We start from the raw sequence: 24,857 nt of genomic DNA, 5'->3' as shown, positions 1-24,857 counted from the left end.
TGGCACTATTGTCATGATGGACTTTATTGGGGGCGGGGCGGCTTCCCTGTGCATGCAGGATGTTCAGCAGTGCCCCTGGGCTCTATCCAAACCAGATGCCAGTAACACCCTCCTCCCAAAGCATGACAACCAAAAATGTCTCTGGACATTTGCCTAGGGTGTGAAATCCATTCCCCCCCTACGCCTCGCCAGTGAGAATCATTACCACAACACAAAATGTTCAAGAATGCTCACTGCAGGAAATTTTGTAAAATTGGAAGCAACTTATGTTTGCAAATAAGTAGAATGAATAAACTATGAAATCTTTATACAAAATTAAATTTTATAAAATGAACTACAGGTATTTGTAGAGATGTGAAAAAAAAGTCCAAATCTTTATCTACATGGCTAAATCAAAGAGGTTGCAAAAAAGTATACAGTAGCATCACATTTACAGAAAGTTTAAAAAGTTTAAAACAAGTTAATGAATATATATAATAAATGTAATAAAATGTAATAAAAATAGAAAGACACACATAGGAATGATAACCATCAAATTAAGTAGGGTGTTTACTTCTGCAGAGCACGCAAGAGAATCCATCTTTCAAACAAAATCTTTACAGAGAAACTTTAATACATAAAATAGACAAAGTGAGCTGTTTTGACCAAAGCAGGAGGCAAAAAATCTACAGATAGTATTATTTGAATGAAAAAGAAAAGCATTCAGTATATAAACATTTTTGGGTCTTTTATTTACTTTTAATAAATAGATCACAACAATGAAAAGCTCTGACTAAAACTGTGTATTATTCATAATTTAGAATTCACTGGGGTTAAAAAAATATAAGAATATACTACGCTGGCTTACCAAATGAAATCACATTAAGTATCTATTCTAGCACATCATCCACACAAGTAGGAAAAAGCTCAAGCAATTAGTACCATATTGGGCACAAAATCCATACTTCTACTTGAAATCTCTAGAAAACTGCAATTCACTTCCATCTGTGTTTCCCTGTCAGCACAGCTCTCAACACTGTGGTAAGTACTTACTTTGCAGTGTCAGCACCACTTGTAATAAGAGTGTTGATTAGCAGCTCATGGCCGTACCTTGCTGCTATGTGCAAAGGGGTGTTTCCATTCTTATCCTCACAGTCAATTACAGCTCCTGCAGTAAATAATGTACTATCAGATACTGGACCATATTAAGATCAAGTCAAATTTATTACATCAAAAATACCATAAAACACTATTCAAACATAAACTAATGGATATAGGGGTTTAACTAGGTTTCACTCACAGGACATTTAATGGGCCAGGCACTGAGGTTACAGATTTTACACTTAAAAACAATTTTGTGAACTAAGCATAAGCTTTTAACAGATTTTAAAATGATGAAAGGGTTCTGGGGTCTAATAAGTTTGGAAACCACTATATTAAAACAAAATTAAACATATTTCTTTAGAGCAAGATTTCAGAGCTTTAATGCACACACACCATGTGTCATCAAGATTGTATGCAATGCTTCAGGAATTATTTGATCACGAAACTACTACTTTTTCCTTGCAAAACCATAACAACTATTATCTTGAGGACTACTAACAAACAGTTCCTTGGAATATGGCTTGGGAAACACTAAAGTAATGTACCTAAGAGTATTTAAAGGTTTAGCTTGCCTAGTACTAATTCAAATGCAAAAGAATACAGGTTCCGAAAATAAATGAAAGTCCTAAAAATAGTTCAAAATATCCAAAACGGGAAAAAAGATAAATGCAACAGAGTTTTGTTAATGTATAATACAAATACAAACTGTTGTGGAAAGGCAAAGTTTTCTATTTAGCAATGCTTATAGAAAGCCCACACCAAATGCTAGAGAAATTGTACTTATAATTCAGGTGAAATAAAACAAAAATAAATGAAAAACAAATTGTAAAAGATACATATACATGGCATTTTGTACTCTTTATTATTTGATTTTCGTAAGATCTGAAATCAAATATTAAAAATATATAGACAGCTACAACAATTCCTCAATACCATTCATTTTGTGGATGTTTTTATTACATTTAAGAAAAAAAACAAACAGAAATACTTTTTACCACTCTGGATAATGGTTTGTGATCTGGAGAATCTACCGTGGAGGGCAGTCATGTGCAGTGGGGTTTTCCCATCCTTGCTCTGAAATAATCAAATAAGAGAGATTTAAAATTATTGTTATATCTGTCATATGTAACCCTTAGTTTTATTTTGAGTATCTTCTTGCATCTTCATCTTGTAAAACTATTATTCAAGCATTAAGTTTAACTCAATCCTATGTAGGTAAAACAGCTGTTCAAAATTAGGAACTTTTTCTTAAAGTACGGATATTATAAAGCACAAATATACAACAACAACAAAAAAACCCCTTAATGCCTATAGTTTACAAAAAGCTCTGCAAGGTAGGTATACAGTGTAATCTTAGAATCATTCCTATTACAAAGGTGGGAAAACTGAAGCACAAGGATATTAATGATTCAACCAAGGTCACATAGTCAGTAGTGGTACAACTGGGATGTGTTTCCCACCTTTCAAAAATTTCACACTGCTACAATTCTTTCATTCTAAGAAATGCTGAATCCTTCATCAACCAAGGAAAAGTGAATGTTAGCATTAACTTCAATCACTATAATTCACTTTAAAAACTTCATATTTTAATTTGTTTATAATTATTTGTAATAAATATTGTTAGCTTTTTCCTCAAATTACTTAAAATAAATAATCATACTAACTGGGCATGTGTGTATTTAATGTACAAACTCCGAAATTCTAAAGGACTTTGTCAAAACATACAATGTGACCATTATAAAGGAAAGAGTCTATTTTGCAATTCCTAATCCCTCAGCAATATTCAGAATATCTTCTGTGTACATATACTTAAAAATGAAATGTGACAAGTGTCCTAAGTTTATACTAAAACTCTATAATGCAGATCTCCTTAAGAAATTCTCATGTCGGGGCGCCTGGGTGGCTCAGTCATTAAGCTTCTGCTTTAGGCTCAGGTTATGATCCCAGGGTCCTGGGATCGAGCCCCACATCGGGCTCCTTGCTCCGCGGGAAGCCTGCTTCTCCCTCTCCCACTCCCCCTGCTTATGTTCCTTCTCTCGCTCTGTCTCTGTCAAATAAATAAATCTTTAAAAAAAAAAAGAAATTCTCATGTCATTGTAATAGTGGAGTGTTAGACGAACTTCGTAATTACCTAGCAATGTATTTGATTCCATAATTTTATATAAATTTTTTTTAAGCAAACAAACTATCCAATTGGCAATTTATCTCAGAATTTTTAAACCTTTAGAAGCAGTGTGTACACAGGAGGGAAAACAAACCAAAGCAAACCAAAACAAACAAACCCAAGCGAACAAACAAGGTAGGCTCTGGAATCAGGATGAGCTGAGCTGAATCCTGGTTCTGCCAGTTACCACAGAAAGAATTAGGAGAAGCTGTCTATCTTCCTGAGCCTTCACTCAATGGATATGATATTACCTGTACCTCACAGTCCTGCTGTACAGAATAAATATACTAACCTTTGTAAAACACCCATATGATATATCAGTGTCTGTTATAGTCTATTATAGTCTATTACTGTATTTGGTGTTTTTATCTATGTAGCAGTTATTTTTTCAACCAGAAAAAAAAAGCACAAAACCATTTTAATAAAGGGATTCCAGTTTGTAATGTTTTTTCAAAATGTTCCCTATCTAACATATCTTGATTCTTCAATGTTAATCTTTTACCTTACAGACAAGAAAAAAGTAAAAATAAAAACTAAACTGTAATATAAATTTGAGTTCATAAAATGATGAAATGTGAAATATAATTATAGTTAACATTTATATACATAGTAAGCACTATGTTCCAAGCAGTTTTAAAACATTTCATATATATTTAGTCATTTGCTTTTCCAAAACCCTATGACATATATACTATTGACCCTATCGTATAGGCCAAGGGGTTAAGAAATGTAACCAGGTCTCATAGCTAGTAAGTGGAGTCCTACAGGTGGCACTGGATTGACATTTTTACTTTCTACATACTTACTGATCATAAAAAGTATTCCAAATATACTAAAAGAAACAAACAAACAAAACACCCCCAAAAGATTCAGATTACCAACTGAAAAGTCCACGTTAAGACATGTTAGAAGTGGGAAGAGCCCATTTATTTCTCTCTGCAGTGGGGAGACAATGGGTAGATTTTTTTTTAAGTCACCTTAATTAATTTTAGATCAAATTAGGAGTTTCAAACAAAAATTAAGATCCACCAAAATTCTAAGAGATGTGTTCACAGGTGACCATAAATAACAACAACAAGTAAGCATTACTTTTTATGTTTAAATTTTAAATCAAATTATTTGGGGTATTTTATCTGACCAAAATTTATGAACAATAAGGTGAAGTGGGAAAAGATGTGCATTTAAGTGATACAATCAATGCAGTAGGGCTCATGTTAATAAGCAAGGTTATAAAAACCAGACCTATATTGCTTTTTAAACTTCATTCACTTTATCTCTATGTAGTACTTTGTAAGACAGCCAATTTAAAAACATATAAATAAATGAGTAATTTCAAGCCTAAATTCACATTCCAATTTCTAGTCATCCACAACTTGATCAGGGACAGAAACAAAATGGAAAAATAATGTAGAAGAAAAAGATGAAGCAGGGAGAAAGAGATGACTTGATAAGGAGAACATGAGGGTTACAAGTATAATTTTTTTATAAGGCAAGTGTCAAAGCCTTATTAGCTCCTTAATCAAGCAACAATTTGATAGGCACTGATTTGATAAATATAGGATACACAGGTGTCAGGAATGAGGATTCTTGAGTGAATATATGTTCTTACTCGTTAAAAACACAAAGTTATTAATAATTTTTATATAATTTCAGAGCTGGAAGGTACCTTAGAAGTCATTAACATCATGGGAACTGTGTTCCAAAGGAACTTGGCTGTAAGATAATTGGACAACTGCATATAAATGGAATGTCACATATCCCCAGACAAGATTAAGGCAACTTTTTAGGAAATCTATTTCCAAACCAACATCACTGGCTCGTTCCCTTCAAATCTGCTTAGCCACTGCAGTCAGCTATGTAGGCGCTCACATATGAATCAAACGATCTCTCATCAAATTATATTAAATATTCATGTCTAAATGGCACTGTATAAAATAAATAAAAAGCCTAATTTTTACCCCTTAAAGACAGCACTATAGAAACTAAAACATGTGTCATAGCTAATGTTATAGGTAAGCCATGATACTTAATATTTAACACACAACGATTTAACTACAGTCACTTGATCATAAACAGTTCTCATAGAGACTAAAAAAAATTTGGTTATGATCTTTTGAGAAATGTTAAGATCTAATCTTCATTAAAAAATATCATTAGGCCTTTGAGGAAACAAGTAACAAATTTCTTTTCTTCACAGGAGTTTAGATATTGTTCTACTCCCCGATTATCCAAACAGCAGGAATTCTTCAAATCAAACTGAGGAGTTCAAATTTATTATCAATAAATTTTTAGTAATTATTTAAACTATTAAAAAAACCTTCAGTAAGTGATTTGACTGAGAACTGGCAGCTTTGAATGTATATTCTTAGAAAAGGCATTTTAAACGTAATCATATAATAGGAGTTCTTTATGATACTTCATGCCCTTTCCTTCCTTGAGTATGATAACTATAAATTCTTCCTGTAGCTGAGAGAGGGCAATTTAGAGCAATGACTAATTATAGATGGACTTGCTGCTACTACAGCTATCAGGGTCAGCAGCAACACTAAAAGTCTCTTTAAAGTTAAGAAATACAAGAAAATGGACTCCCTTTCTTTACCAATCTGAAGACTGGCTCATGATACCCACAAAAGAAGCTGAAAGCTTAAGTAATTAAAGCTCTGAAAAACATATTTTAAGGTTAAATGTTTTTACTAAACAGTTCAATTTTATTTGTGGTTTTCTTTTCTTTATAACGCAAGATATAGACTGGCAAATACTCAAAGAATGAATTGATGAATTAATACAGAAACAATCAGTGAAAGCATTTTAAAAAAATCAAAATGATGATTACACATTATAAAGTAGTGTTGTTCAAAAATGTGGCTGCATGTGCTTTTTCACAGAATTATATAGTGAAAGAACATTTATTTTGGTTCCAGAATTTTCACGTATTTCTAAAATTCAAATGCTCATTCCTGAATGTGAATGTAACCAAAAAACAACAAAAACTATTCTTTATATGTAACACACTGATAGTGGTCTTTCAATTTTTATAAAATTGAAAAAAACTTCAAAACAGAAAAGTTAAAAGGATTACCATGAACACCCATATATATACCACCTGGATTCTATCACTAACATTTTTACTATACGCATATCATCATATATCAATCTCTCCATCCAGCCATCCACCCAATTATTTGATGTTTTTCAAAAGTTGAAGATACGACTACATATTATCTCTAAACACTTTGGTATGTTTATCATAAACGAGCGTTCAACATCACTTTTGTTTGTTACCTCCTAAGGGAAAATATACATGCAATGAAGTGTACAAATCTTAAATGTACCACTTCATGAGTTTTGACAAATGCTTATTTATATAACACAAAGCCTGTCAAAATATAGAATATTACCATCACCCCAGCAAGTTCTGCTACATCCCTTTTTCATCAATCCCTCCTCACAGAGGCAACTGTTTTTTTTTTTTTCCAACTACAGAATCTGGAACCCCATATAAATGGAATTTCATCTGTTCTAGAACCATCTATAAATGGGAATAATATGTATATTCTTTTGTAAGACTTTTTAAAGATTCACCTGTGTTCTTGTGTCTATCCGTAATTTGTTCCTTTTTATTGCTGAATGGTATTTGTTACTGATACTGTTTTAAACAGCAAACTCCTAAATAGTACAGTATGGATTCTGATTTTATTTCATACCTTCATATTGACATCGGCCCCATTGCCTACTAGAAGCTCTAAACACAATGCTCCATGTGTTGATGCAGCAGCAAAGTGCAAAGGAGTAAATCCTTTTTCATTCTTTTGATTTACATTAGCACCACAGTCTATAAGTTCATTCACTACAACATCTTGTCCATTATAGCAGGCTACATGAAGAGGTGTATTTCCATAGGCATTTGGTTCATTCATCTATTGGAAGAAAAAAAAATCTCAATGTTAAAGTAGTCTTGCGCTACTTGCTACAAGAATGAGAGCTAGTTTAGTGATGTTGTGGTTGCAATCAAGTTAATAAAGTGAGAAACAGGGCTAAATACATAGATAAGGCTTATAATGCTAAAGTTCTTTTAAAATAATGAACATTAACAACAGCATTTTGGTGTCAAATAGATTTTGTACATTCAGGGAATATAATTTACACATGCAATGTCTACTTCATGACAAAACTGAATGATTCCAAGAGAGAAATTTTAAGAAAATGAAAACAAAATAATGTATTTTTAAAGGTCTTCAAAGTAAGGTACAGTTAGAAGAATTAACTCTAAGAATCATGACAAATGAACACAAACTGAAAATTCTGAGATATATTGAATAACATGCTTATTTTCAGCCTTTACATTTGCAGTGACAAAAGATTAAAGTTGGTAATGAAGTAAAAGTTAGGATTTAAAAAAAATGAGTGGCATCTTTTTCTATTTCATTTCTGCACAAAGTTGGACTCTAGATATTTTCCAGCCTTACATGTTAACATTTTACCAGAATGAATGTGCTCTTCATACTGAGAAATAATTCTTGAGCAAGATTCTCTTTTCGTTCTGTTTCTAATAAATAAAATGGGTGAATAAAGTTTACATGACTTTTACATAAAGAATGTGACCTTTGCCCAAAGAGATGTCTAGCCCTTGCCCTTGTCTTCTGGGAGGTAATCTATGGCATACTTGATAGGAGTGTCCTCATTTAGGGTGGGAGCTGGCTACAATGGATCTTAGAGTAGGACTGGACGTAGCCAATGGTCTAGGGGTAGGATGTGCCAATGCCACATAAACCAACTATGTGATTTAGGGTGCGGGCTCTGGAGCCCTCAGTTATCAGTGGACTTGGAGACTGAAATCAACCATGTGGGCAAGTGATCGATTAATCAATCACACCTATGGGGTGCCTGGGTGGTTCAGGTAGTTAAGCATCTGCCTTCGGCTCCGGTCATGATCCTAGGCTCCTGGGATAGAGCCCGCCATCGGGCTCCCTGCTCAGTGAGGAGTGTGCTTCTCCCTCTCCCTCTGCTCCTGTGCTCTCTCTCTTGTTCACTCTCTTTCTCAAATAAATAAAATCTTAAAAAATAAATAAAAATTAAAAAAATAAATTAAAAAATCAATCACACCTATGTAAAGGAGCCCCAATAAAAACTCTGAAAACAAAGCTCACATGAGCTTTCCTGTTTGGCAATACTATGTGCATACTGTCACACGCTGATGCTAGGAGAGTAAGGAGTCCCAACTCCATGGGGAGAGAACAATGAATGCTTTCTGTTTAGAATACTCCTGGACTTTGCCCTATGTGTCTCTTCCTTTGGCTGATCTTAATTCGTATCTTTTTTGTATAATATACCATGAGTATAATAGTTGTGAGTTTGTTTTTGTTTTTGTTTTAAGTAGGCTCCATGACCAGCATGGGGCCAATGTGGGGCTTGAACTCACAACCCTGAGATCAAGACCTGAGCCCAAATCAAGAGTCAGATACTTAACTGACTGAACCACCTAGCGCCCCTTCAGTGAATTTTTTGAATCCTTCTAGTGACTTATCAAACCCGAAGGTGGTTTTGGGGAATGCCCCAAACTTGTAGTTGATCAGAAATCAGGGCAGCCTTGTTTGGAGACTGTCCCCTCTAACTCTGAAGTTGGCCTCAACTTATCACAACTGTATTTTAACATTTTCTTTTCTGAAATCCCTGGCAACAGAAATTGGATAAAGTGAAAAGATAACACTTAACTTTAGTCAAAGTACCTACACTTCACCACCAAAAGTTAGGAGACATGGAATAGCTTCTCCCTCAGAGTCTCCAGAACTTTGAGAGATTAAATTTGTTTTAAGTCACTCACTTTATGGTAATTTCTTATGGAAGCCCTGGGAAACTAATAAATCATGCAACTGGAGGCCACATGTCAGTAAACGGCTCTGAGTCTGACCATTTATTCCAAAGAACTCTCTGTCACCACAGTTTACAAATGTTACTTTACTGTCAATAACACAAATTAAAAAAACTCACCAGAATGGATGTGAAACAGTAGTCAGAAACAAGATGCCTCATTTATCTAGATCAGTTGTACGGTAAGGCATTATGCTACTCTGGTGAAACAGAGCTAGCGGAACTGCTGAGAAATAAAACTTCTATTTGCACTCTACAAGACCCTCCCTAACAACATGTTTGGATTTTTGTAACATCTCACAATCCCGACATTTTCAGTAACTACTTGTTTGCTTTAGGCAAAGTGCTTCATATAATCCTTAAATTAAGAGTCTATTCAGCTCTACAATTCTGCCTCGCATTCTTTATCCAACCAGATTACTACTTACCTTTTTGTTTGTTTTTGCAGCTGATCTAAAGCCCTCCCTCTAGCAGAGCCTAACCCTCTCTCCTTGTAACTTGCTCTTTTTAATCTGTTTTTGAAGAACCAGACAAGTCTGTCAGAACTGTACCTAAAATAAGAGTAAATATATGAAGAGGGGCATAAAAGCACAAGTGCTTAAAGGATGGCCTGTGAAAGTAAGGTATTCTTAGCTATCTCAATTCAGGAATTAAATATAAAGTAGCAACCCTCCTAACCAAACAAATTTATACAGTAAGAACACTTACAGTTGATGGGCAAGAAACCTCTGGTTTTCCTGCCTAGCTCTTGCCAATATCCTGTAATGTGAACTGTTATAGTAATTTAAAGGGAGTATTAGACTGAGCAAATAAGACTAACAGTAACCTAGTCACTTAGGAAAAATAATCCAAGTGTATCTGATCAGCTAAAATGGAGCTACAGGGCTTGGACAGTGATGAAGAAGAAAAACCTGTGTCATTCATTCACCTTTGAAATATCCTTTACCTCTTAATATACTTTGACTAATTACATGATCATATTAGTGCACTATATATTATGTAAAGGACTACAAATATCCAATTAAAAGATAAAAATACTATTATATAAAATCATCTTTAAGGGGCGCCTGGGTGGCTCAGTCGTTAAGTGTCTGCCTTCGGCTCAGGTCATGATCCCAGGGTCCTGGGATCGAGCCCCGCGTCGGGCTCCCTGCCCAGTGGGAGTCCTGCTTCTCCCTCTCCCACTCCCCCTGTTTGTGTTCCTGCTCTCGCTGTCTGTCTCTTGCTGTCAAATAAATAAATAAATAAATCTTTAAAAAAATAAAATTATCTTTAAAATTAGAATAACTTCTGCCAGCAATGAAATCACAAACATATAAAAGCTAGCCTCCTTCATTTATATTGCTCAATCTATATACCTACATCAACTCCAAGATCCAGAAGGTACTTGACTACGCTGATCATTCCACTAGAGGCTGCTGCATGAAGAGGTGTATAAGACTTCTTATCCTTGCATGTCACTTCAGCTCCATGTGCCACAAGTAATTTCACTACTTCAATGTGACCTGAAAATGTTTATGAGGGGAAAAAAACCAGATGAGTATAGGAAAATATGAAATATAATCCTGGATATCTTTAAAAAAAGGTAAAAATGCAAATTACCTAAATAATGCATAAGTCACCAATGAATCAAGTTATAACCAGAGAAAGGACAGAAGAAGAAAAAAAGAATTCAGGTAATTTTAATAAATGTTGATAGAGGTAACTAACTGAAAACCATATATTTGATTATTTTATACAGTGACAACCTTTTGCCTAGATAACGCTCCTTTTGTCTAGATCTTGTTGTTTTTAAGATTGTTTTAATACATTCTCAAGTTCTGAAATTGGCGTTTTATGTCTAATGTAACACATTAGTTTATGTTTCTCTGCCTAGAACGTGGTTAAAAACTTCTTTTCCCCTATTATTTCTACCAGATGTCCTTAACCAACTTTGTTTGCTATTCACCTTTGTATCAATCAGGATAGGGTTATATGTGCTGTGGTTAACAATCAATTCCTAAATCTCAGTGGCTTAACTAGCATTTTATTTCTCATCAACACTATGATAGCTTGGCAAGAGGGGTCTGCTAAGTCACTCAAGGACACAGGCTCATATAGCTGACATCATCTTGAACATGGCCACTGTGCCAAAAGGAGCAATAGACTGTAGAATCTCAAATCAGCAATTAAATGCTCTGGTCCAGAGGTGATGTTGCTTTCAATTCACTAGTCAGAACTAGGCCGAGGCCCGACCATACCATACAAGGAGGCCAGGAAGGGGAACATGTATCCAGATGGTGGGAGAACCACTATTCTCCTTTTTTATCTCCTTGGTCTTTATCAGATTAGATTATACACTGCTTTCTCCTTCTTCCATAATGCTTCCCACATCTGTGCCTGTGTTCATGGGATTCCTTCATTGCATGGAATGTTTTGCTTGGATATCTCTTTGCAAGCTTTGCTACTAATCCCTGAAGGCCCACATCAGTTCCCATTTTCCCCAATCAACTCAGTCATCTCTCTTTCCTGTAAGTCTTATAAGCCAAAAGCACCATATATACCTGTAAATACTATCTAACAAGTATATAATACCTTCTGATGGTTCTTAAACTCGAATCATTATTTAATTGCCCCAAATTACTTTTATGTATTAACTTCCCAAATACATACCTTCAAAGGCAAATATCGTATGCTCTTATGTTCTACTTCTTCGTGTATTCCAGATATTCTAGCTAAATGTCTTACATTAAATGAATTGTTCATGATATCATTTTTAAATATCCCTTCATAGGGAATGAGTATATAAAGTTAATAACCATAAAAATGAGGCTCTCAAACACAGGCCCCCCTCTCCCTTGACAAAAATTAAGCCAGGATATAAGATCACAGAATCAAGTAGATTTTGTTGTTTATATGTAAATTACCAATTGAAGTGGATACTTTCAGCTATTGTTTCCCCCATCTCATTAAGAAATGTCTACTATATTTTTAGGAAAAACCTAAGGAATATCAAATCATTAGGTGCCAAATCAAACATAATTATCATGTAAGAGTATTAACTGGTACAAAAGATCACTCACTATACACTACTCTCTTATCTATGGCTCCAGAAAGATAGCTACTTGCATTTATTGTAATGCAATGAAAATCAGTACCCAGAAGGCTCACACATAATTATAGCTTTTCAACTGGGCAATGCGTATTATTCACTAATATGTCAAAAAGAAACAAAGTTCTCTTGATGCTTAAGACTAGCAGGCTTACTGGAAAAAGTTTAAAATCAATACATCATTCTTAAGATCATATTAATTGTGCGTATAAACTAGTAGATTCCAGGAAGTATGAATTTTTCCTAATACCAATAAAACTTTATTTGGAAAGGAGCTATGCATAGGCAAATTTACAATCTTAAAATTGACAAATATTTATTTAAGCACATTTCAGAAATATGGGTAAATTCCTTTACTGGACCACTGAAAATGAAAAAAGAGGCTTCTCCACAGCCAGTTTGGGGTGACTTATTTAGAAGAAAACTCTAGAATGAAATAAATGATACTGTTCTACCTAGGTGGACCCTGGCCAGAACAAGTATGTGTCTTCCTTGTCAATTTATAGACTGATGCTACCAAGAGGACTAGATTTCATTTAATTCATCTAGGTGTAGTTTTAGAAAATGGCATCCATTAGACATGCATGGCATACGTAATTTTACTTGGAAAATTCCCTACATTTTTCTTTTCTTCATTAACCAGTCAATTGTTTCTGGATGTTTACCTCCAAATAACAGAAGAAAACTGCCCATGATATAACTAGAGGCACAAATATTTGATGTGAGAGAAACATAAGCCCAAAATGTTCAGCTTTTGGCTTTCAAAACAGGGACATCTGATACGGATGTTAACCTTAGGAACCTTCATTTTTGATACTCCTTTACACTCATGTTAAAGGTCAGACTTTCAATATGGATTCTGTTACTTTTGTTTTTTCTACTATAGGCAAAAAATTTTCCTGGACCGTTGGGTTATCTACATAACTGGTTTGAGTGTGTTTATTTTCTTCCACTATAATGTTTCACAATTTTACGTAGTTTTAAAAATTAATAATCTTCCATCAAATTTTCCTTTAATCTTTTATTTTTATGTGAGAGACAGGAAAAGACAAAACCAAGAGCAGGGAGTACTGAGAATAAGTTATGCCTATAAGAAGGGTGGCTAGCTAAATGTCTTTGTAATCAGGCAGTATGAGTGGTAAATCAGGGAATGACTCCAGTATTACACAGAAGAGGTCAGTCCATATGCGATTTTTCTTAAGCCAGAGGAGCCAGAATGGCAGAAGCAGAATTATAACCTTTGGCAGGGAAGAGAAAAAACTTGAAAAATGAACGTCTATATTCACGTCTTCCAGAGGTACAACCCTAGCCTTGTAGGACTTGCAAGGTTCATGGCAGGTTGTACTTCCTCCATGCTTAGAGATTTAGTTCTACATACATGGTCTTAGCACCCACAAGCCAGTATTTCTATTCTGCTCTTTTTGTGCACTTAAAAATATCCTGAGGTAAGCTCAAGACCTGCTTGCTCTCTGGCTGTCCAAGTCACCTCAAGAACGAATTAATGTTTTTGTTAGTGCTCTGGTCACAAAGTCGCATGGTTTTGGGGGGTCTACCCCAAAACTGTTTTCCCATGAGCTCTGTTAGTTTTAGAATGCAATTTTGCAAATCCTGAGATTTTTCAAGAACATATATATCATGTTACTACAGAAAAACCTATACTCTAAGCCTTAGTTTCTTTCTCTGAAATTACTGTTGTAGAAATCAAACACAATGATGCCTATTCAACCCAGTGGTGGCCCAAAATAATAGGATTCTTAAAGCATCTTCATAACTTCTACCTTAATATTCCCATAAAAACAAGGATGGATTTAAGAATGGGCTTTTAGTAAACACCAACTTAAATTATGTTTCCCAGACCTGTGTCTAGGGTGTCTCTTCCTTTAAAAGTAAACAGAATTATTTTCAATCAGCTTTTAGGAGAAAAGGACCCAACACACTCCTGTTCTGGTAAACCTCTCCCACTACCAGACAGGTTCCACTTGGGCAGCAAATTTAGATATGGTGTAACTTCCCACTATCCTAAAAAACAGATGTTATACCAAATGCAAGAACTAAAACGTACAAATTTTCCTGAATACATAATGTCAGAAAATGAAATTTAAAACGTACATACCCATATATGCTGCCCAATGAATAGCCCGTCTATCTTTCTTGTCAAAAGCATTAATATTGGCACCTCTAGACAAGAGTAGTTTGACCATCTGTAATAAAAATAAACAGTTTCATCAAAATTCAGAAGTAGAACTATTCACGAATATCCCTTATGATGACTACTCATCTCAATCTCTCTGGCACTGAATTTCTGCATTTGTAGAAAGGAAGGAGCTAGACTAAACCCTGAAGACCCTTCAACGTAATTTAATAAATAAGAGGACAAAATATGAAAAAAGGATTCACAATGGGTGTTATTGAAGTGGGTATCAGTATCTTTTAAAGATGCTACCTTGTGTCCTGATATTTTATGAAGAATGAAATACAAATCTGGAAGGTCTAAAGGTGGAATATTTAACAACAGGTTTATTTCTTTTAATAGCCCAAGGTGTTTTTAAAATGCAAAGTGCATTCTTATCCCAGAAATGTCTTAAATTTAATTCAAACACAAATATACTATCCATAATATGATCAGATCTGAAGGTCACGGCACACAGTCTGCTTACCTCATAATGTATCAAGAACAGTATTTCTAGTCCGTCTAACCATATTTACAATAGTTTCCCCATGGGAAAGGGCACTCCATGTTTCAAAAAAGGGACACATCTGTGACCTTAATTGCAGTGAAGGCAAGGATTCTTGATGTTGCAGAGAAACAGTGAAAACAACACTGTAGCCACTAGCTCTCAGCCATGGAATCTTGGGAATGTCACTTTACCTCTTTGAGTTTCTGTGTCTGCAACAAAAATGAAGGACTGGACAAGCTGTCCTCAAGGTTCTTGTAACTCTGTGTTTTCTTCTTTCCTAAGCCTTCTATATACACAAAAATCTCACTCTTTGCCACGACAACATTTAACATTAGGCAATGCTTGTTGTATAAGATAACTAAATATTGATTTTCTTAATTTTTTTCCTTTTGATGATCTGTTACCAAAGAATTTTTGACTAAATGTTGATAATAAACTATAAGAAAATCTTTTCCAAACCCTGCCTTCCTTTGTTACTATCTTTCTGGGAGCACTATGAAACTGCTCTGTCTTTCTGGATTATTTTTTCCACAACAACAGAACATACTTTTCACATTGTGTATAGCTGGCAGTGTTCTCCTTTGTCTCCCCAGGTTGACCACGAAATTCAAGTCCATGGGTTGTATTTGATAAGTAAACTTCTAAATTTGAGAAATTTATATCATGAATTTTATCATGAAAAGAAGTCTGAGAATTTGCTAAAGGCAGAATTAGACAAAAACAAACAAGAAAGTGTTCTTTTTTTTTTTTTGCTATTACCATGGACTGAATGGCTAAAAAGGGTAAGTTCATTAATAATTGGGGTGGGGAGTGGCAGGATGAAAGGAGAGAGAATCACTGTCTAATTGAACACCACCTACCTCACCATGTCCACTAAAAGCTGCATGATGTAATGCAGTCCTCCCCGCTCGATCAGACACGTTTACATTACTCAGAAGAGGTACCAAAGCTTCAGCGCACTTTACAGCTTTATTAGCAGCAGCTATGTGTAAAGGGGTTTGCCAATTTTTGTCTCGAGCATTAACGTCTGCAGAATGCTTCAAAAGTATCTGCACTGCTTCCTGAAACATACATGATAAAGGTTACAAAAGACAAATGAGTTAACAGTTTTATTTTTTTTTTTAAAGATTTTATTTATTTGTCAGAGAGAGAGAGAGAGAGAGCACCAGAAAGGAGAGTGGCAGGCCGAGGGAGAAGCAGGCTCCCCGCTGAGCAAGGAGCCCAATATAGGAATCGATCTCAGGACCCTGGGATCATGACCTGAGCTGAAGGCAGACGCTTAACTGACTGAGCCACCCAGGTGCCTCAAGTTAACAGTTTTAGAAACTGTATATATAAGGAACTAATATTTCCTGAGGAAATAAAAAGCCTGGTAGAACCTGCTACAAATGAGTAGGAATTTACCCAAAAAACAAAATATTTTGGAGTAAAGGCAGTACTACTCAGAGCCATTATAAGATGCACTGAGATAAAACATTCCCTTTTTCTGTCCTCCTATTAAAGGCATAACAAGATCAAAATGTGGAGAACAAATACTGACAAATATTCTTTAAAAACATTAATTACAGGGGCGCCTGGGTGGGTCAGTCGGTTAAATGTCCAACTCTTGATTTTTGACTCAGGTCATGATCTCAGGGTTGGGAGATGGAGCCCCATGTCAGTCTCTGCACTCAGCAGGGTGTCTGCTTGAGGATTCTTTCTCTCTCTCTTCCCCTCGGACCCTCCCCCTGCCCACGCTCTCTCTCTAAAAACAAACAAAATTCATTACTTCTCTTGTTTTTCTAGATAACAAGATACAATTAATTTGTACTTTCAACAGTTTTAAGGAATAGATTGTTTTGCAATTAAATATATAAAAATTTAAAGCATACTATTAGTATACATTATATTTTACAAATGGAAAAATCACTAGTATCTAGTTTATTAGAGACAGAGAGAAAGAGAGAGAGACAGAGAAATAGATGCTGTACTGCTAACTGGTAAAGCTGATGTTAACAAGGCAATTTAAAAGCTTAGTATCCAAAGGAATTTGTCTCCCAGAAGATGAGGAAAACTTCACATCTATAAATTGGACTCATGGCTAGATACTAAGGACTCCAGTATGCTATCTACATTAAGCAATACAGTCAGAACTAAACCTAGCGAAAATTTCTCCTTGCAGTGATAATCCTCTCTTTGGCAGATGAATGATGAAGTACACATGAAAAGGACCAGAATCAGAACTAAACCTAGTAACACTGACCTTTGGTTTTCTTTCTTTCTTTCCTTTTTCTTTTATTTATTTTTAAGATTTTTATTTATTTGAGATACAGAGAGAGCATGTGCGAGCTAGCAGGAGGAGGGGTAAAGGGAGAGGGGGACAGAATCCTCAAGCAGACTCCCTGCTGAGCGTGGAGCCTGACATGGGGCTCCCTCTCCCAACCCTGAGATCATGACCTGAGCCGAAACCAAGAGATGGGCCCTTAACCAACTGAGCCACCCAGGCACCCCAGTGACCCTTGATTTTCTTAAAACAAACAAACACCATGAAAAGTGTTCAAAAGCATCAAGCAATTATCAATATGTAAAGTAGCAAGGAAGACTAAACAAAATACTACTATCTGTGATTCACACATAGTTTTTTAAGCCTTTCAAATAAAAGGTAATCAGAACTGTTTGAAATATGAGAAAGACCGTAAGTATTTAACAAGACTGACAAAAGATGAGAGATGCCCAGTAATCTATCAATCTGCTAAGGAAGTCAGCCAGCAAAGATATAAATGGAGACCTACCCTAGACCCCACAATTCTACTCTAGTTATCTGCCCAGGAGAAACTTAAAAAGACCCACCCACCCAAGAATATCCACAGTAGCTCTATTCGTTAAGAGCCAAAAAGCAGATATGCAAACTGTTGTACATAATACAGTGAAATACTCCTCAGCAATAAAAGGAATAAACAATGTACACAATATGGAGGATTCTCAAAAATATTAAGTTGAACAAAAAATTCAAGACATAAGAGTACGTAGTGTATGATTCCATTTTTATAAAGTTCTGGAATAAGCAAAATTATTCGATGGTGTAAGAAATCAGAACGGTGGTTGCCTCTGGGGACAAGGAAGACTGACTGGAAAGGGACATGAGGTAACTTTCTGGAGCGATGGAAAACTTCCATATCTTGATTGGGAAAAAGGTTACATGGGTGGTTACATGGATGGATACATGTGTCAAAACTCAAGCCTACACACAATATCTTTGCATTTACTGTAAATTATACTTCAATTAAAAAAAAGGGAGTATGGAGAAAAGGATACAGAAAGGAAGTGGTATAAACACACCATCAGGATTCTCCATCTCAAGAAGGGCATATTGTGACTTGGGGTATAAAATGAACACTATACTGGAAAATGTTAGCTGGTGTGCTGATGGATATACTAGAAAATAATTAAAAACAAAATGAAGAATTTATAATTGGATAAATCAGGCAAACATGGCATACTAAAGATGCCAGGCTTGCCTTATTCATTCCCACTCTGGAATTCACAGTGCATACATTAAATATTCTGAAAAGTCTGGAGAATACTTATGTTCCATTAGCAAGAAGTAGAAAAATCAAAACTATTCTTTTGTTTCACTGAAAAGCAAAAAAAAAAATCCAGTTAATGGTAGGTAAGGGAAGTAAGATGGAACCTAAGAAAGGTTATAAACACAGTTACTAAGATCCTAGAATCAATAGAGAGCAAAGTTTGAACCATGGGTTCACTGCTATGGACCAAATTGTGTTTTCCCACCATTCATATGTTGAAGCCCTAAACTCCCAGTGTAACTGTATTTGGAGATAGGGTCTTTAGGAAATAATTAAAGTTAAATGAGATGAAAGAGAGGCAACCTAATCTGATAAGACTGGCGGCTTTTTAAGAAGAGGAAAAGAAAGATACCCCCTTTCTCTTTACCATGTGAAGAAACAGTGAGAAGTAGCAGTTTGCAACCCCAGAAGAGAGCCTTCATCAGAAATGGACTCTGCTAGATCTTGATCTAGGACTTCTAGCTTCCAGACTATGAGAAAATAAATTTCTGTTGTTTAAGCCAGCCAGTCTATAATATTTTGTTATGGCAACCCAAACTAACTAATATATCCACCATTTACCACTCAGAACAGTATGTCAGATCACAATAGCAGTGATCTTTATGAGACTGACGCGCTACCTACTGCGCTAACGAGGCACCTAGCAGTGATCTTTAAAAATTCAGAAAAAACAAATATACAGATGGGAGACATTAAACCAAAAAGGCGAATTCCTCCCTCCCTCACTTCCTCTTTCTTTCTCTCTCTTTTTAGAGAGAGCACACAAGAGTGGCGGGGTGGGGAGATGGAGAGGGAAGAAGAGAATCTTAAGCAGGCTCCACGCCCAATGTGGAGCCTGACCTAGGGCTCGATTTCACAACCCTGAGATCATGACTTGAGCCGAAATCAAGAGTCAGACACCTAACAGACTGAGCCAACCAGGTGCCCCTAAACAGACAAATTTCTGGAAATTACAAATCAATGAGCCTGATGTCATAACCTAATAAAATTCTAGATATTATCAGCACATTATAAGCATTCAGAAAATGATATAGGGATAATAAAGGGTATACATGGTTTTACTAATGGTAAGTAATTACCATAGTAACCTCAATCGCAATTTTTCCATTATTAGATGCTAAGTATATATAAGAAATGCTGCACATGTGCCTTGACTTTGAAAAAACAGCTAAGAAAATATCCTACGACACTGATCTTAATAAGATTATGAAATATGGGGTGATGACAAAAGGTTAAATAATTTTTTTTTTTTTAAAGATTTTATTTATTTATTTGACAGAGACAGAGATAGCGAGAGCAGGAACACAAGCAGCGGGAGTGGGAGAGGGAGAGCAGGCTTCCCGCCGAGGAGGGAACCTGATGTGGGACTCGATCCCAGAACCCTGGGATCATGACCTGAGCCAAAGGCAGACGCTTAACGACTGAGCCACCCAGGCGCCCAAAAGGTTAAATAATTTTATCTAAAGAGTATTTATTCATAGCTTGGGGTCAATCTAGAAGAGTCTGTACAGCACTAGCTGTCTGTGGTTCTGCCTTTTTAGCAATTCTTACCATTGATTTGAAGTCAGGCACAGGAAAAAGAAGGGCTAATACATTTGTAAATAAACTTTAATAGCTGGATGGGCTATTAATATCTCATGTGATAATAATATAAACTCAGTGTCTTGATAGAACTAAAATGTAATTCCTAGAGGTAAGTTAAAAAAAAAGTAAATGTGTATCTTCCAGAGGATCTAGCAGTGTAATGTGGCTTCTTAAAAAAACAAGCAAAGAAAAACCAAAACACACACACACACACACACAAAGTCCTAATACTCAGAAATCAATTTATTCAGAAGAATACTCCGCATTTACAGAGAGCTGAGCTGTACACTCCACTAGAAGAATGGAAATCACAAATCTGTGGTGATGAAACAAGTCAGCCAGCCAATATGATGAAGTGTGTGGAAGTCATGTCACTGAAGGAGAGTGGAGGAGCTCAGGATATATAACCAGAAGCAGCCTTTCTCAGCCTAGGTACAGTGAGGGAATTAGACCTAAGGTATCCTTTCTGTGATGAATTAACTTCTCCACTATGCTCTACAATGGTGTTAGCTTCTAAAGGCCTTGGAGGATTGAGAAAACAGTCACTCTGATCACCCTGTGTAGGGTTTACTTCTCTCATGGTATCTCAAAAACATAAACCAAAACTACCTAAAATTTTGTCTTTTCCATACCCTTATGTGGCTATATTTTCTTATTAAATGAAATTAAGTACAACTCTCTTTTGCTCTGAGGATGTAATAGAAAAAATTAAAAGAACATGGGGAAACTGATAATCTTGACTAGGTTTCCTGCAAAAGAGTAATACTACACAGCCCAGTAATTTTTAGACTGAAAGCAGACTTAAGAAACTTCTTAAGATCACTGCTTTCTAACCTACAGCTCAGGCTAAGTACACAGTTTTAAAAAATCAGCTGTCAAGATTTTGGGAAGAACCTGCCATCTTCCTCTAACATTATTTTCTTTAAGAATTTTTTGTCTGTTTCACAATCTCTACAAATATACAAAGTGTTCCTTCTTATGACTTCATTTGGCAAAACACCAATTTTAATAATCACATTCCCAAGAGTCATACTAAAAAATGGTTAGGTCTAACTTATTAATAGGTTCCAAAGACAGTAATGTTTATCTTCCTTAACTGCCCTTGTTTACAGAAACTCTTTACAAGAGGGCTAACCACAAAATATTCCCATGGAATTTCAGAGTTCAAAGTATTTTGGTTAATGTCTTAGTTTCATGATAATCCCCAGATCTGCCTGAGATCACACAGCAAGTGTAGCCAGTTTCTCCAGATCCAAGTTCCACATTTCAACAGCTAGAGCACACCACGGACCCAGATCTAAGGTAAGTGTGCTCCAGCACACCACCCACTGTTCCCTCCCTCCTCCTTCCAAGTAGGAAGCTACAGCTAACACTGCCTGTCACATCGCAGGGTTTGAAATCCTTCCCAGCCACTCTGCCCCCACTTCTCTTCACTGGTTGTGGGTTCAAGACATTCACAATGAGTGAATACACAGAAATACATACAAGAATGAAGAGACAAGAGTTCTTTGGGCACAATGCTTTTTTAAAATGCACCTAATACATTTTAGAAAGAGAGTAAGATGACAGAAAAAAGAGGGTCCAGGTTTTCATTCCATCTCTGCTACTCAAAAGTTGAGTGGTTTATGGCAAATCATTAACTACAACTCCCTCAAAATATCTATCCTACAAGGGTGTCATGAGGACTGGAAGATATGAAAAACATAAAAATGAATGTTCTCCAAAAATGTCAGTTATCTTGAAGAACAAATCATATACAGGGTTATAAATGAGAAGAAACTGTTCTTCCCCATAAGACACCTAACATTTTAGGTTGTATATTTAGAACTGGTAAAATGTGAGATCACATCATGTTTTTGAAGTTAATTTCAGTGTTTAACTAAACAATATTTCAGTGAACTGTTACATACTGCTGAGATTATTATTTCTTGATCATGGTCAGCAGAACCTTTGCAGCATGTCCAGGAGAGAAAAGACTGAGGAGGATTTTATAGGTATAGAAAATAATCTCTCTTGTAGGGCATATATAAGGAGGGTTTTCTACTCTCTGTGCACTTCAGACTCTCCAAGAGAACTTTGTCACAAAAGAGAAATGGAACAGTTAACTTGGTCTGTACAAATTCTAAAGTAAATTAACCAGTCTAGGTATTTTCAGTTGCTTTTTCCTTCTTTTGAAAACACAGAATTTGAATATAGGCTCACAGGCAAGCCTGCTTAATGCTTTTATATACAATATATTTACTAAAAGAAATTTCATACCTCACTACAAGATGCAACTGCTCTGTGTAAAGGTGTCAACCATTTGCTGTCTTTGGCATTAACTCTAGCTCCTGCAACAAGAAGAAAAAAATAAATTGAAATATTTTGCATAAAATATTTTAAATAAATTTCCTGAATTAGTTATATATAGTCCAAATTGGATAAGTAACAATTGAAAAAGTAGTACTTTATTTTTTATACTTTCTGCTCATAAATTACTACTAAGTTACAAAACAAAACTATCCAATAAGGTATCAGCTCTTTTTATTAAAAATAAAAGAAACATCATTTTATATATAGGCTAGAAAAGCACCTTTATACAGAGCATATTAAAGTAAAAATAAGGTCCCACTTTAGAATGTGTCTTAAAAACTCAAATAAATAAGAATATTCCTATGTAAAATGCAGACCGTTACAAAGTCATTACATTTCTTTATTAGTGAATGTATCGTGTTATAAAGCAATATAATACCAAAATATTTCTCCAATGAGGATTAAAAGTACATTAGTCCTATAAAGTTGTTGTGTAAAATGGATACAGTGACTACAGACTTAGGAAAAATTTGAGAAAGAAAGAAATGAACAAACCCATATGTCTTTCTGGGTTATACCTAAAGGTTTAAAGAATTTTTAAAAAATCAACTACATACAGTTATTTAAAAATCATTGAGTCAATGGACAAAAATTACCCTTAACAGAATATAAATGCATTTAGTAAGACAAAATGTATTATGTAATCTGGCGGGGGGCGGGGAGGAAGCATCTATTGCCTACATAAAATCCACTGATTTGGTACCTAAACCCCAAACAGAAGCAGCAACCAAACTGTAGGGTTAGTGTATATTGAAGTAGAAAGAAACAGCCCTGGCTCTCAGAAGTATAGAGAAACTGGTGAAGGGTCTTACACTATAAGCAACCCTAGATTTATATCCAGGATCACAACTAGCTGGTGTGAAGGGGCTTTAGATATCTAGCCCAACCTCCTCATTTTCTAGATGATGAAACATAGGTACAGAGAATAGCTTAACATCAAAGTCCAGTATGGCAGAACCAAGGCTAGAATTCAGATGTCCTAATGTTTGCATTCCATGTTTTGAGTGGAGGTTCCAGGGAATATTCCAGGGAATAATCAAGTGCAGTGACTCTAAGTCACAGCTCTAACAACTACTAGCTATGGGTTCCTAACTAGTTGTGTGATCCCTCTGAACAGAAGTTTCTTCATCTATAGAACAGATCTCCTAATGCCTTGTTACAAAGGTTAACATAATAAACATACAACACAGATGTGTTAAAAGTAGATTTAAAAGTCCTGAACATGAGAGAAAAATGATATGAAATGCAGGTGTATAAAATCATTCACAAATGTAGCAGTTGAAATTCTGAGCGTAACTGAACTCCTGAGCAGTGACAGTGAGGACACTGGAAGAATTAAGAACCAATATGAGAGCTTTCATGATTGCTCAATTAGGCTTTGGGAGAAAGAAAGGGACTCAGCAGAATAAAGAAACAGCTAGAGAGAGTGGTATATTTATGTAGTAAACGTAAACAAATATCTGCTAGGCTCTTGGGAGACCAAGATGGTTAAAACATAGACTGTGAGACCACAATAAAGTCAGCATTTGTTCTGGGTAAAAGGTAGAATGTAGATCCTGCAAATAGTTGAAATCCATATAGGTTAGAAGGCTGGAGTCCTCAGAGATGATAAAGGGACAATACAGAAGCTAGGCTCTGGCTGTTTCATTCTCCCATTTCCTTCCTTGGAACTTCAAAGGTTCTCCATAATACTTGTACCTCTTTCTACAATGTTTATGTGCATAGTAGAAGGGCAAATCCTGGCATTAAGGCCTGAAAGGTAGTGATTCACTCAGAAATAGTACTTTGGATAGACAAAGGTAGAAAAGAATGAGGCCTGATAATAGGTCTTCAGCAAATGGGAAGGGTTATTAAGTCTGATTCCAGGTGTTAATTAACAAGGAAATGGAATGTGGATGTCACAAAAAAATGAGAAGAATCTCTATGCGCTCATAAAGATCTGAGAAATAAAAACTGAAAAAAGCAGTGAGAACTGGATGAGTAATGTTCTTTAATTTTATGTAGAAAATGGAAGAGGTAAGTATAAATATCTTTATTCATATTTGCATTATATACATAAGGAAACCCTGAAAGAACACTAAGACATTAATAACAGTGGTTGCCTATGCATTTGTGTAGGTGGTGAGGTACAATGAGAATTGGGTGATAGGGGACTGGGATAGAAAGGCAACTTCACTGTATACCACATACCTTTAAATATACATATTTTAAATAAAATTGAAATACTACTTATTAAAAAAAGAAAGAAATGTATTTAAGAAGGAATAAAAAGAGTGGCCATAAAAAATTCCAAGAATTTGCCTTTAAGTGCAAAGACAAAAATTGGAAAGTGACTAGGCAGACAGTAAAGATAGCTTTGTCTTTCTTTTGAACATGGGTTATCAGATACATGGTTAAAGAAAGAAAATCTAATTTTGATGCCCATTTGGCAGCCTAAAGTAAAAGAACCTGCTGGTTTCATTCTTCCATTT

The 24,857-nt window shown here is 35.5% G+C and overlaps 1 protein-coding gene across 8 annotated transcripts in view; it reads right to left on the bottom strand.

Moving 5' to 3' along the window:
• The window catches only part of ANKRD28 (ankyrin repeat domain 28), a 201,873-nt gene that overhangs the window by 40,199 nt on the left and 136,817 nt on the right, over positions 1 to 24,857 (bottom strand). For 5 of the 8 annotated variants that reach the window (XM_081801834.1, XM_081801829.1, XM_081801851.1 and 2 more), the window contains 6 exons: positions 15,745 to 15,945; positions 14,320 to 14,407; positions 10,478 to 10,620; positions 6,952 to 7,164; positions 2,079 to 2,157; positions 1,033 to 1,147 (listed from right to left, as the gene is read on the bottom strand). In XM_081801834.1, the coding sequence (XP_081657960.1) occupies positions 1,033 to 1,147; positions 2,079 to 2,157; positions 6,952 to 7,164; positions 10,478 to 10,620; positions 14,320 to 14,407; positions 15,745 to 15,945 (839 nt within the window). Of the gene's footprint in view, positions 1 to 1,032; positions 1,148 to 2,078; positions 2,158 to 6,951; positions 7,165 to 10,477; positions 10,621 to 14,319; positions 14,408 to 14,863; positions 15,342 to 15,744; positions 15,946 to 22,293; positions 22,365 to 24,857 lie in introns of those variants that run through there. The other 3 variants (XM_031040651.2, XM_081801814.1, XM_081801857.1) reach the window with 2 other exon arrangements.

The sequence above is a fragment of the Leptonychotes weddellii genome, chromosome 1, assembly GCF_054177405.1.
Source record: "Leptonychotes weddellii isolate Sample4059 chromosome 1, ASM5417740v2, whole genome shotgun sequence".
NCBI lineage: Eukaryota > Metazoa > Chordata > Mammalia > Carnivora > Phocidae > Leptonychotes > Leptonychotes weddellii.
The sequence above is the reverse complement of the archived record's forward strand: the minus strand, read 5'-3'. Positions and strand labels throughout refer to the sequence as shown.